Source organism: Brienomyrus brachyistius, chromosome 23 (genome assembly GCF_023856365.1).
Source record: "Brienomyrus brachyistius isolate T26 chromosome 23, BBRACH_0.4, whole genome shotgun sequence".
In the NCBI taxonomy this organism is placed as follows: Eukaryota; Metazoa; Chordata; class Actinopteri; order Osteoglossiformes; family Mormyridae; genus Brienomyrus; species Brienomyrus brachyistius.
In genome coordinates this window covers 18940513-18954416 of record NC_064555.1, presented here as the reverse complement: position 1 = coordinate 18954416, position 13904 = coordinate 18940513, and the positions used below count along the sequence as shown (strand labels likewise).

At 47.7% G+C, this 13904-nt stretch overlaps 1 protein-coding gene across 3 annotated transcripts in view; it reads right to left on the bottom strand.

Moving 5' to 3' along the window:
• Positions 1 to 13904, bottom strand: part of LOC125719471 (receptor-type tyrosine-protein phosphatase U-like) — a 76257-nt gene that overhangs the window by 7958 nt on the left and 54395 nt on the right. For 2 of the 3 annotated variants that reach the window (XM_048994266.1, XM_048994267.1), the window contains exons 18-26: positions 13581 to 13651; positions 12342 to 12359; positions 9495 to 9531; positions 9099 to 9196; positions 8693 to 8809; positions 7963 to 8117; positions 7686 to 7821; positions 2194 to 2343; positions 78 to 398 (exon numbers count right to left, since the gene is read on the bottom strand). In XM_048994266.1, coding sequence (XP_048850223.1) covers positions 78 to 398; positions 2194 to 2343; positions 7686 to 7821; positions 7963 to 8117; positions 8693 to 8809; positions 9099 to 9196; positions 9495 to 9531; positions 12342 to 12359; positions 13581 to 13651 — 1103 coding nt within the window. The remainder of the gene's footprint in view (positions 1 to 77; positions 399 to 2193; positions 2344 to 7685; positions 7822 to 7962; positions 8118 to 8692; positions 8810 to 9098; positions 9197 to 9494; positions 9532 to 12341; positions 12360 to 13580; positions 13652 to 13904) is intronic. The other variant, XM_048994268.1, reaches the window with a different exon arrangement.

The following is a 13904-nucleotide window of genomic DNA, read 5'->3' as shown; positions in this document are numbered from 1 at the left end:
TAAGTCAACTACCTGAAAAAATTATCGCCAGATTAACTGATACAAAAATAATGTTTAGGTGAAGCCCTAAAACACACCCAGGCAGAGTTGGACTGGTTCAGCTGGTTCAACATGACCACAGCGCTGCAGCCGTAGTCAAAAACGAGCCTCCAGAAGTCTGCAGTGGTGTTGGCCAGCGGATGTGGTGTGACGATGAAGGCGGCAGGCCGGTGGAAGCTGCTGGCTAGAGCCGCATTTACATAACTGCTGCCAGTTGCGTCATCCTCGGACGCCGTGAGCAGGGCCAGTGAGTGGTCTGGGGGCAGAACATCCATGCTGCGGTTCTTCTGGCGGTTCCTGGGAAGCAGTGCCATGCTGCACTCTTCCACATCCAAGTGGGGTGTCACAGAGTTCAACGTCTGCAAAACAGGAAGAGGAGAAGGTAAAGAGACAGAGAGACACAAAGGGAAAGGAGGAATGGTGGAGAGAAACACGAAAATGAAAAGAGAAAGAAAAAATGTAGAAATGATGGAGAAAGAAAAGGAACAGGAGCAGAAAAGATGTGGATGGCGAGAAACAGACGATATCAAGAAAATGAGAGGTGTGACTCCGAATAAAAAAAGGAAGATGACATCTGAGAAATATTCCAATACAAGAGCCAGAGAGGAAGATGGCCTCAAGGGGAACGAGTGAGAATCGAATGAGAGGAAGGAAACAAATCTCAGAGACAGACAGAGACAGCACAGACATTTAATCTGAGGAAATTCTGTGGTCAGACTGAAAATTCGGTTATTAGTTCTAGACAACTTGTGGATCAAGTGCAACAACATTGCCAGATGGCTGAAACTTTCGAAAGTGTTTAATGTCAGCCATCAACCATGAAGGGATGTAATGAAGAAAAGCAGAGCCTGGGCAGTGCTCATACATTCTGCATGAGAGCACCACCTGCCCTTTGAAATGGAGACCGAACTGAGAGCAAACACAGTCGTTATTTACTTTGATGATTGTTGTGCGCATGCCAAAGTTTTTTTGACGATATGAGTTGAATACTCTGAATTTTAATGTGCAGTCAGGCTATGCTTGGTTATTGTTAAATTGCTTGTTCCATGCTGCATAATCAGGACATGACAGTCTTGCTGGGCCTCAGTAAGTATGAAATGTCAAAGGGACAAACTTACTGGATCAAGTAATTAGATATATTATCTGGCATACATCACACTCATTCTCAGCTGTTGTGTTTACAGCAAGGGATCAAGTGACCAAATGAAATGCAAACCAAATATACTGTGAATCACTGGCGCAGTATGAGCCTGAGTTGGAAGAGAGGCTGACAGGATTAGCATCTGTACTATTACAATTTTCTGCTAGTGTGTGAATGCAAGCTAGACATATAACGTTACACAAAATTCACTCATTAATTCTGGAGATGACACAATATAATAAATACAATGGTAGTGGAAAACTATCTGCATTAAGTGATGTAGTGGCATTGTTTGAGTACGTTAAGAATAGGAAAGTGTAATGGTCACGATGTTTAAACAAAAGATATGCCACTACTGTTACAGCGGGGCATGACTAAATGAAGGACAATCCATGTAGTGGCTCTCAGACAAACAAGGTTTTATTGCGCAACACAACACTAAGCGAGAAGCAGACATGCACACAAGGGGGGAATTTTCTCCTGTTGTGAGAAATGAATTTCAAGGCCAGAATGCATGTCCTCTGTGTACTTCTGCTGCATTCAGATTTACAGAATTATCATTTTAACAGTAACAGCGGCAGTAAAACTATTTCACAGTTATGGTTATTGGGGGGGGGGTGCACAGATCAACTATCTGCTATTACACCACTAGCCAAAATGACAGCTCTGAAGCACATGTCACTGAACACCTATCCATCATGTGACCTTCACTTATGTTGACAGTATGTCGTGCTAAGGCTACAAGCATTTTTGCTATTTTTACAGCCTATTTCTGATTGAAAATGGCACCCAGGGGATACCCGATCCAACATTTTTTAAAGGTATCAGCCTCACACCAATACTGGGTATCGGATCGGTGCCATCTCTAATTCATTCATTTCACTGTGCGATACAAAACAAAAATCATGCAACCAAATGGTCCACTACAAATACGTGGACTGTTACAGCCCTAGTGCAAACACAAGTTTCTATGTGTGTGAGAGTATAGTGTGTGAATGGTGAATTTCACTCACCTGGAACTCTTCTCGCAGGTGGGAGGAGTTACTTTGGGGATCCACCCTCAGCATCTCCGTGTAGCTTGCAGCAAACTCAGCCAATGGGATGGCCGTCTCCCCACAAAGACACGCCTCCAGGATGGCCTCATGGATGAACACATACTGTTCCTATAGAGGAAATGGAAGAGGCCGGGCATGAACAAAAAGAGAGCTTGAGAACAGACAAAGGTAAAGAAGGGTGTACATTTTTTTTAAAGGAAGAAGAAAGAGACATTCTAGCAAACAATGAGATTCAAGTGAAGTTATTTGAAAATTGCATAACTGAGTGATAAATATTACTGTTGCAATAATTTATGATGATGGTCAATAAAAAATACATATAGAAAATGGCATCTCAGCAACCCTAACCAGGATAACAGGGTAGAAGATGGATGGATAGATGAAGAGATGATGGATGGATGAACAGAGGAAAATCGCATTAATGTAACACTGAAAATTAAAGCCACACAAAACAGGGCTGATACTTTATATATGGAATACATGGTGTCATGAACAAAAGTATATGGACAAAAGTATTGGGACACATCTCTTAATTAGTGAATTCAAGTATTTCATTCAGACCCATTGATAAGAGTGTATAAAATCAAGCACCTAGCCATGCAGTCAGTGTTACAAACATTTGTGAAACAAAGAGCTCAGTGAATTCAAGAATAGTACTGTCATAGGATGATACCTGTCATGACCTGCTCGTACGATCCTCCTGTGTGCCACGCCTCCTCAATTTACCACATGTACAATCCCGATTGTGGCCAGCTGTTTCATGTTATTTCTGCTCAGTCCTGTGTATCAGTCTGCGTCTGAGTCCGTTTCCCTAGGTCTGTCACTGAAGTCTTATTATTCAGTGTTGCTGTCCGTTGCCTGTTCCATGTCCCTACTCCCTTTGTCAATTAAATACCGTATTCTCCAAACCTACAAATCCTCCTGCTTCTCCGTCTCGCACACCGCTACTGAACCTGACAGAATGACAGACCTCCTGAAAAAGAAGACGCCCGCTCGGATCGAGGAGCGATACCTCGATCAGGCTGACGAGGCTCTTTATTGGCTCGATCAGCCCGAGATTAAGGAGGACCCCGAGCTCCGAGCTCTCGCCCTCTGCACATGTTAGATGAGCTGTCCAACAACTCTCAACTCCTGGAGGAAGTGAACGACAACCTGTGATGGCTGAGATGCGGGGTGGCTGAAGCGACTCTGACCATCTAACCATTGACTGCAGCTTGCTGTGTGAATCTCGGCTGGAGTTATCTGAAATGCCCCAGGCGCTGGCAGAAAGGGGGAAAAAGAAGTAGAGACACAAGGGGCATGAGAAGATGCCGGAGATCTTCCTCGGGGCCGTCTCTATCTCCGCTGCCTGCTCTGCTACATGTCGGGAGGAACTCCTCTCGATCCCGAATCTGGCGGAGTTCGCGAGTGACGTCATCACTGCAGCTTTGCCGGAGTGATTGCTCGAAGCTCGTGTTGCTGCCACTGCCCCCGAAAGGAAGCCAGAGGTTTGTCTGCCTGCCACTACATCCCTGGCTGGGACGTTCTTCACTCTCCAGGATCTTTTCTGGAAGGTGCTGGAGAATGCAACAGTACAGGAGTCCCCAGAGGCTGCCTAGCCATGTACACAGCTGCAAGGGGAGTTTGCAGCCTTCACCCAGACTTCCTCACCATGCGAGCTGGACCAATTGGCAGAGAACCTGCGGAGGCTGCTTCGGTTGAGGACAGAGCAGGCTCTCTCGGTAGGTGAGGCTGTGCTTGCACCTGACGTGCCTTCCCTTGCACAGGCGGTGGATGCTCCGCCCCTTGTGGTTCTCGCACCACCCGTGCTGGCTGCGCCCCCCCGAGGTTCCTGCAGGGCCCCTTGTTGTTCCTGTGTCAGTGGTCCCTGCAAGGCCATCCACAGTTCCTGCTCTATTGGTTCCCGACCTGCCTGTTTTTGTGCTGTCTAACCAGCCTGTTCTGCCCATTGTACTTGACCTTCCTATTCTGCCTATCGGGCCTGACCTGCCATCCACAGAGGCTTCGGTTTCGGTGGCTGACGTGCTGCCCACAGAGGCTCACGCTGCGTCCGAGGCCCCTGCAGCACCCCCTGTGGTTTCTGCAGCACTGCCACCCTGCAGGGCTCTAGTCCCTGAAGTGTCTGGTCCGTCCATCCCTGAGGTTTCTGCTTCACACCTGTTCCTGAGGCACCTGCTTCACCCACACCTCCTGCGCCCACACCTGATGTCCCGGCAGTGCCCATGCCCGACGTCACCTCCGCCTGCTGCTCTGCCCGCGCCTGAGGTCCCGCCACCTATATCTCCAGTGGTTCCTGCAGCGCTGCCACCCTGCAGGGCTTCAGTCCCGATGGCTGATACACCACCCACAGAGGCTCCGCCTGATGCTCTGGCCTCAGCTCCGCCCACGTCTGATGTTCCGGCTCCACCCATCTTGGTTCCTATCCCAGCTCCCTTGACCCAAGTCCCTGAGGTGGTCCCAGACTTTCTGAACACCGCTCCTTCCCCTATGGGGGAGAATGAACTCGAGTGGGACCCCTCAGGGATTTCCCTGATGGACCTAATGGACCCTGCGGGTGAATCACCACAGCCATCACACCAGCGCGGGACCCTTGGTTCCCTTGGTTCAGCGTTCGTCTGCAGCTCCTCTGACTTCCTCCCAGCTGTCGCCTGCAGTCCCCCTGGCTTTCACTCGGCGGTCGCCTGTGGCGCCTCCTTGACTGCCTATGGTCCTGACTCCACCGCCTCGTCAGTCGCCGGCGGGCTTCCCGGCTCCGACTCCTTGGTCACCTGCACCTTCCCCGGCTGTGGAGTCCCTTTCACCTGCGGCAACTCCTACTCCCTCCTCCCCTTCCGCAAGACATCCCTTCGTCACCCTCCTTGCCTTCGTCGCCTGTCCCTCTGCCTTCCTCCTCGGCCACTTCGACGCTCCCTCCTCGTATCTGCTGAGGGTCCCTTCAGTTCCGACCTTGTGGTTGCCTGCTGCTCCTGCAGCTTCCGCCTTCCGTGCGCCAGGGTCCCCTCGTGCTCCCCATTGGCCTCCGTCCTTTCCCTTTCGGCCTCCTTATTTTGTCCCTCCTGTTTCTACTCCTCGTCCTTCTGTGTCTCCTCTGTTCACTCCTGGTCCTTTTGTTCCTCTGTTCGCTGTGCCCTCTGTGTCTCATTTCCTGGTCTGCCTGTCTGCGTTCCCTGTTTTGTGTCAGGTGTTGTCTTACTTCCTGTCCTTGTGCCTGTTGTGTATGTTCGTTCTGTTCCCGATGTCCCATTAATAATCTTGCTTTTGTCTTCCAGGTCCTGTGTTCCCGGTTTCGTCTCGTCCTTCACATCCCCTAGGACGCTCAATACCTTTGCAATAAGTCCATCCATCCATTTTCCAAGCCGCTTATCCTACTGGGTTGCGGGGAGTCCGGAGCCTATCCCGGAAGCAATGGGCACGAGGCAGGGAACAACCCAGGATGGGGGGCCAGCCCGTCGCAGGGCACACTCACACACCTTTCATGCACATATTCACACCTACGGGCAATTTAGCAACTCCAATTAGCCTCAGCATGTTTTTGGACTGTGGGGGGGGAACCGGAGAACCCGGAGGAAACCCTACGACGACATGAGGAGAACATGCAAACTTGCAATAAGTCAGTTCTTGAAATTTCTTCCCTGCTAGATATTCCATGGTCAGCTGTAAGTGATACTATGGCAAAGCGGGAAGTGTTTAGGAACAACAGAAATTCAGCAACGATGTAACAGACTACTTGAAGTCACAGAACAGGGTCACCAAGTATTAAGGCGCAGTGTGTAGCCGCACAGTTCCAAACTCCCTCTGGCATTAACTCGAGCACAAAATCTGTGTGCTGGAAGCTTCATGGAATGGGCTTCCATGGCTGAGCAGCTGCATGCAAGTCTCACATCACCAAGCACAATGCCAAGCATCGGATGTAGTGGTGTGAAGTATGCAGCCATTGGACTCTGAAGCAGTGGAGTGACGAATCACGCTTCTCTGTCTGGCAGTCTGATGGATGAGTCTGGGATTGACGGATGCCAAAATATTGTGCCAACTGTTAGGTTTGGTGGAGGAGAGATAATGGTATGGGGTTGTTTTTCAGGGGTTGGGCTTGGCCCCTTAGTTCCAGAGAAGGGAAGTCTTAATGCTTCAGCATACCAAGACATTTTGGACAATTCTATTTCTCCGACTTTGTGGGAACGGTTTGGGGGAGGAGGGATAATGGTATGAGGTTGTTTTTCAGGGGGTTAGGCTGGGCTCCTTAGTTCCAGAGAAGGGAACTCTTAATGCTTCAGCATACCAAGACATTTTGGACAATTCTATTTCTCCGACTTTGTGGGAACAGTTTGGGGAAGGCCCTTTTTTGTTCCAGCATGATAGTGCCCAGTGCAAAAAGCAAGGTCCATAAAGACATGGTTGGGTGAGTTTAGTGTAGAAGAACTTAACTAACTTGCACAGAGCCCTGACCTCAACCCCATCGAACACCTTTGGAATGAACTACAATGGAGATTGTGAGCCAGGCCTTCACATCCAACATCAGTGCCTGACCTCACAAATGCTCTTCTGGATGAATAGGCAAAAATTCCCACAAACACACTCCAAAATCATGTGGATAGCCTTCCAAGAAGAGGGGCAGCTGTTATAGCTGCAAAGGGGCCACCAACTTCATATTGATGCCTATGGATTTAGAATGTGATGTCATAAAGGTTCCTGTAAGTGTAATGGCCTGGTGTCCCAATCCTTTAGTCAATATGGTGTATGTACTAAAAGACCACTTCAGATGACTCCAAATGCAGCAGAATGCCTAAGTGCCCTCATATCACACCCCTCCTGGTCTGTCTTCATGGCTCCCTATTTGGGAGTTCAAATCTTTGATGCTGGCTCACAAATCCATCAACTGACAAGCACCCATCTCCAACAAAAGGCTCCTCAGAATCCCAGTTCCATCTCTCCCCCTTCACTGCTTGCAGCTCCCTCCAGCACATGAGAAGTGTCATTCCAAATGCTTTTCTTGTGTCGTTCTCTAGTGGTGGATGAGCTGCCATACCACATTCAGTCATCGCATTCCCTCTCCACCTTCAAGAAACACCTCAAGACCCATCTGTTCTATGAATTTCTCTACTGGTCTTGATGTCTCTTTCTATTCCCTAAATGGTCTTATATTGCACTTTTATTAATTGACAAGTCTTATTAGGCTCTTGTATTGTTAGAAGTTGTTCTGTAGCTCCTGCTGCACTACTGCTTACACTAGTACCTGGGAATTCATTGGAAGCGCAGCCTAGCTGTACTCATGCCTAGTAGACCTTTAGGGCAGGTATGCTTGCAATATGCTACATGCCTTACTTATATATCGCTTTGGACACAAACACCTGCCAAATGTGTTAAATGTAAGTCTTTTGTGCAATTGTAGCTCTAAATATGAACATGAGAAGAAACATTTTGGTGTTGGCCTTATCTCTAGCCATGGCCCTCACCTCCGACTGGATCATGTTGATGCGGTGGGAGCAGAGGGTCCTAACGCAGTTGTAGATGTCCACCACGCCCTCACACTCAGCCATGTCCAGCATGACGTCCAGCACTACGTAGCAGCCTGTCCGGCCGGCCCCGGCACTGAGGTTGAGGGAAAGGTAACACTCACCACTGTCACTCCTCTACACAACCCCACCCCCCCACCCCAGGCCCTGAGGTCGAGGGTAACGGTCACAACTGAGACTCCTCTACCCACCCCAGTTGGACACACCGTTCTTTTACCTGCAGTGCACCACCAGCGGTCCGCTGTCAGAGGGCGTGTCAGCCTTCACGCGGCGCAGGAAAGCCAGCAGCCCCGTGGCATGGATCGGCACACCATGCTCTGGCCACGACGTGAAATGGAACTGCCGCACCTCCTGCTTGGCTGAGAAGCCCCTCTGTGAACATCAGCACAGTGTTGTTAGCCTACGTAGTAGTAAGTGAGAGCCCTCAGTGAAAGCCAACACAACAACGTTAGCCTATTAGTAAGTGAGAGACCTTTGTATAAGCCAACACAATGCCTTTAGCCTAGTAGTAAGGGAGAACCATCTGTGAAAGCCAACACAATGCCCTTAGCCTAGTAGTAAGGGAGTGCCCTCTGTAAAAATGAAAACAATGCTGTTAGCCTACTAGTAAGTGAGAGCCCACTTTGAAAGCCAGCACAATGACGTGCTATTAGCCTAGCAGTGAGCTGGAGCCCTCTATGTAAGCCAGCAAAATGCTGTTAGTCTAGCAGTGAGCGGGAGCCTTTTGTGAATGCCAACACAATGCTATTAGTCTAACAGTGAGCATGAGCCGTCTGTAAAAGCCAGTCCAATGTCTTTAGCCTAGCAGTGAGCAAGAGCCCTCTGTGAAAGCCAGCACTATGTTATTAGCTTAGTGAGTTGGAGCCCTCTGTGAATGCCAGAACAATTCTGTTAGCCTAGTGGGGAGCCGGAGGTCAAAGAACAAGCTGGAAGAGACAGTAGCTGACCCGCTCCAAGCAGAAGGTGCGGACGGTGTACTCCGCCAGCGTCTCCATCTTCAGCAGCGTGATCTTGATGTCACAGTACACAGTGCTGTCATCTGGCCAATACTTGTGGCACTTCACCTGGCCAATGACAGTATGGTGCCATACTCAGGATTTGTCGCAGGGAGCTAGCCAACTAATTGTCACCATGGGCTGACATACTTCAAAGAAGTACCTACCAAACTTTCGGTTTTCATGGTGAATGATCACCCATATGGTCTTTATCAATGCTGCAAGAAGTTTTAAATGCAACATGCAACTAAAAGTTACAGATAGTTTCACCACAGAATATTCCGAAGGGTTCTCAGTTTTTCTAACTCAAAAAGAACCTGAGGTTAGAATATGGAGTGCCAGTTGAGGCTAAGCTCACCCTGCCCAGCTCCACCAGCTTGGTCAGCATGACAATGCTGTAGCTATTTTCCTCCCACACCGTCCTCCAGAAATCATAGACTGCGTCCTGTTTGGGGCCTGAGCAAGAGGAGGGCAAAGAGAAAGGACTCTCTGGGCACACCCACCAGAAAACAGTCATCCAACCAACAATTAACAGTCACTCCCACCAGAAAACAGTCATCCAACCAACAATCAACAGCCACACCCACCAGAAAAGTCATCCAATCAACACGAAACAGCCACACCCACCAGCATAAAGTCATCTAACCAACAAGCAACAGCCACACCCACCAATCATAACTCCACATATTCATTAACTACATACACACATATACACACACACATACACAAACACGGACGCACAGTTGGACCTCACCCTGCGTAGCGATGAAGTGGTTGGGACGGTGATACCCCTGCAGGAAGAAGGAGCAAGAAGTTCCTCAGTGTTGGTTCTGAATGGTCTGTATTTGTGCAGGTTTCCCCTCCAGTAACCCGTTTGGACAGTTTCACTCCATGAAGCTCCTTTTCGGCTTGCTGGAGAGGAAGCCAGCCATGTAATGCAAGTCTAAGGCCTGGACTCGGCAAAACTCGTAGCTGCAGGATGGCTTGTCTGCGATACAGGGCCATTCACTACTGCCAGCAGCTTTCATACTTTAACGGCAGTGGTTAGTTTGTCCATTTGCTTAGGCCCATTACAAGAAAATAGAACCTTTTCATATTGCAAGAGGCACTATCACACCACTCAAATGATTGTTTCTCCAAATGTTCCAATACAATGTTCAGTTTCACAGAAAACAAACTTTCGGGGCCTGAAAAGCATGCTGTTTGTCAATTAACTCAAGGACAGGCTGTTAGCTGGAGGCTGCAGTCAGCAACAACAAAATCACCATCTCTGCTGTCATTATGAATGAAGGCTGTAGGCTTCGTAATAGACAGGCAGACTGACTTGCCATCAATCATCCCTGACTAGAATACAGCATCCATCATCCCCATATCCATCATAACATGATCCAGAGCCGCTGAATGTCTGGCTGAGCGGTTTGATACAATGATCAAGACTGCAAGGTGTTATGCGGTGACAGCAGACACAGATAGGAGCCCTGAACAGTCACCATGGGAAAAACATCCCACAGAGGTAGGAAAGACAGCAGACACAGACAGCAGCCCTGAGCTGTCACTATGGGACCAGCATCCCACAGAGATGGGGAGTGACAGCAGTCACAGACAGGCGCCCTAAGCAGTCACTATGGGAACACTATCCCACAGAGGTAGGGAGTGACAGCAGACACAGACAAGCACCCTGAACAGTAACCATGGGAACAACATCCCACAGAGGTTGGGAGTGACAGCAGACACAGACAGACGCCCTGAGCAGTCATCGCAGGAATAGCACCCTACACCAACCAAATAAAATCACCCCATCTGATCTTATCAGTCTCACACACTGACTATCTTTGACTGCACTAGTGCTACCTACCCTTTAACATCTCACCTGTTCATGACCTCATTTTAACTCTTTGTCTTACATGTATTTTAACCTTAAAATAGGTGGGATACATTCAATCGGGGAGTTAATTTCTAAGTAAGAATTTACTTAAGCTACTATACAGATGCACAGTCAGGTGTACGGACAGCTCAGGATGTAATCGCTTGGCTGTTGCATTTACTAGTCACTTTTTTCCTGTATGTTCAGGTTATCATTAGAAACTTGATCACTCATGGCAAATCTCACCCCTATACCTACAAAGTTAGCATTTATTATTATGAAAAGCATGAACATCCAGTCATTCCCTATACCTTCACAGAGGTATGCAATGCTCCGAGACTGACCCAACTCAGGTTAAACCTCTGGGGTCTAGAGGTAGGGAACACACTTTCACTGACTGGGGCATGGCCACACATTTTATTCAATATCATAAACTTAATTCATGGCAAATAAATGATTTCTTATATATTTGTTTTGGCATTAAAATCAACTTAATCTTAGTGTACTTTGTAAATATGTCAGATTTACGTGAAGGTTGTAATATTGACATCAAGTATAGACATTGCAAAATTGCAGTTTGGAACACTTGTAGAAACATTATAAAAGTACATAGTAAGCAATGGTGGCAGTTTGTTTTGATCTCAGATATCTGATCACCAAAGTCTTAGCTACATGAAGATGACTAAATGGTGTGGTTGCACCATTCAGTTGGATAAATAAATAAGAAAAACCTAACTCATGTCACTATTTCTGGGCTCCTTTCATTGAATATGTAGCAACTTTCATGTGTATGCATGAGCCATTCACACTTGGCCACACCCCCCCTTTTATAGTGCTGATGGGGATGTATTTGGATCATGTTTCACTGCTGTGTTGTTCATCAAATTACCAATGCGAATGCGATTTGAAGATGCACTAACATCTTCTATTTAGAATGCAAATAGCCATCTTCAGGTGAGGGCGGCACTACACGCCCCTTATACAGGTAAAATAAAGTAAGGTGACATGGTTAAATTTTTGCTGATTTAACCTAATTTTAAAAACTTTAACACTTCCGACAATGGACGTTTTGAAAATAAGACAGATTACGGATTTAGTCAGTGTTTTTTTCATGTTTCTACAATTCAGCGATTTATGAATTGAAACACACGAGAAAGATACGCGGTATTGTCCACTCCAGAGGGTTCCACCATACAGGTTCATGTCATCCTAAATGAAGTTCAGGGGCATCGAAGCAGGGGTAGAAGGGTGACAGGTGTGGTGCAGGAAACAGGAGCCACAATACAGCATAGTTACAGGACAACATCAACACAGCAGTGACAACAAAGTGCAGCCCAGTGACGGCACAGTGAAAGCACAGGAATAGCACAGTGCAACACAGCGACAGCACACTGATGGCACAATAACAGCAGAGTGATGGCACAGTGCACCAACAAAGTGTAGGAAAGCAATAGCACACTGCAGCACAGCAACAGCACACTGACGGCACAATAACAGCAGAGTGATGGCACAGTGCACCAACAGAGTGTAGGAAAGCAATAGCACACTGTAGCACAGCAACAGCACAGTGACGGCACAGTAACAGCAGAGTGATGGCACAGTGACAACAGTAATGGCAGAGCAAAAGCACAGTGACAGTACAGTACAGCACTGTGACAAATCAATGACAGCACAGTGACAGCAGGACAGAGCAGCAAACAAAACCTATGATGGAGGTCAGAGTAGAAATGTACTTACTTCCCTGTTAATGCGAATCTAAGAGGTCCAAAGGCAAACGAGACAATGGAGAGGGGATACAGAAGTTGGTTAAAGTGATCACTAGAAGAATAGAGAAGTCTGCCCAAAAATGGCACAGGCATGCCATGCAGAGACAGGGCCATTACTGTCATCTCAGCATGCTTAATGCAGTGCAGGGCAGGGAACTCCCCAGTCTGTGTGTGTGTCTGTGTTTGACAAAAGTCACTTTTCTCCTGCACAGAATAGAGTGGATGAATGAAAGAAGCAGCACTGCAGTACACTCACTGTGTGGCTATTGTGATCAGCGCCAAGACATATTTAGTAGATGAATGAAAGAAGCAGCACTGCTGTATGCTCACTGTGTGGTCAGTGTGATCAGCGCCAGGCCATGTTTAGTGGATGAATGAAAGAAGCAGCACTGCAGTATGCCTACTGTGTGGTTGGTGTGGTCAACGACAGGTCATGTTAAGTGGATGAATGAAAGAAGCAGCACTGCAGTATGCTTACTGTGTGGTTGGTGTGGTCAACGACAGGTCATGTTAAGTGGATAAATGAAAGAAGCAGCACTGCAGTATGCTCACTGTGTGGTCAGTGCCTGGTCATGTTTAGTGGATGAATGAAAGAAGCAGCACTGCAGTATGCTCACTGTGTGGTCAGTGCCTGGTCATGTTTAGTCGATGAATGAAAGAAGCAGCACTGCAGTATGCTCACTGTGTGGTCAGTGCCTGGTCATGTTTAGTGGATGAATGAAAGAAGCAGCACTGCAGTATGCTCACTGTGTGGTCAGTGCCTGGTCATGTTTAGTCGATGAATGAAAGAAGCAGCACTGCATTATGCTCACTGTGTGGTCAGTGCCTGGTCATGTTTAGTGGATGAATGAAAGAAGCAGCACTGCAGTATGCTCACTGTGTGGTCAGTGCCTGGTCATGTTTAGTGGATGAATGAAAGAAGCAGCACTGCAGTATGCTCACTGTGTGGTCAGTGCCTGGTCATGTTTAGTGGATGAATGAAAGAAGCAGCACTGCAGTATGCTCACTGTGTGGTCAATGCCTGGTCATGTTTAGTGGATGAATGAAAGAAACAGCACTGCTGTACGCTCACTGTGTGGTCAGTGCCTGGTCATGTTTAGTGGATGAATGAAAGAAACCGCACTGCTGTACGCTCACTGTGTGGTCAACGCCAGGTCATGTTTAGATGGCAGCGGGTGCAATGGGGAGGTAAAAAGCACGGCAGACTCACATCAATGTAGTTGGCACCGACACCATCTGTGTCTCCCAGCAGTGGGTGGAGCTTGACCCGATGATGGTCATCTGCAGCAGACCAGCAGGTTGGTACATATTTTCCATGGTCAGTCCAAACGAGCACTTTTTCAGTGTTATTAGCCCTGTTCTTCAAAAATTAGTTATATGCCCATGTATAATAAATAAATTATGTTTTACTTATTGGGGCGGCGTGGTGCCGCAGTGGTTAGCACTGCTGCTTCACAGTGAGAAGGTGCTGGGTTTGGTCCCAGGTCTTTTCTGTGGGGAGTTCACACGCTGTTAACGTGGATTTTCACTGGGG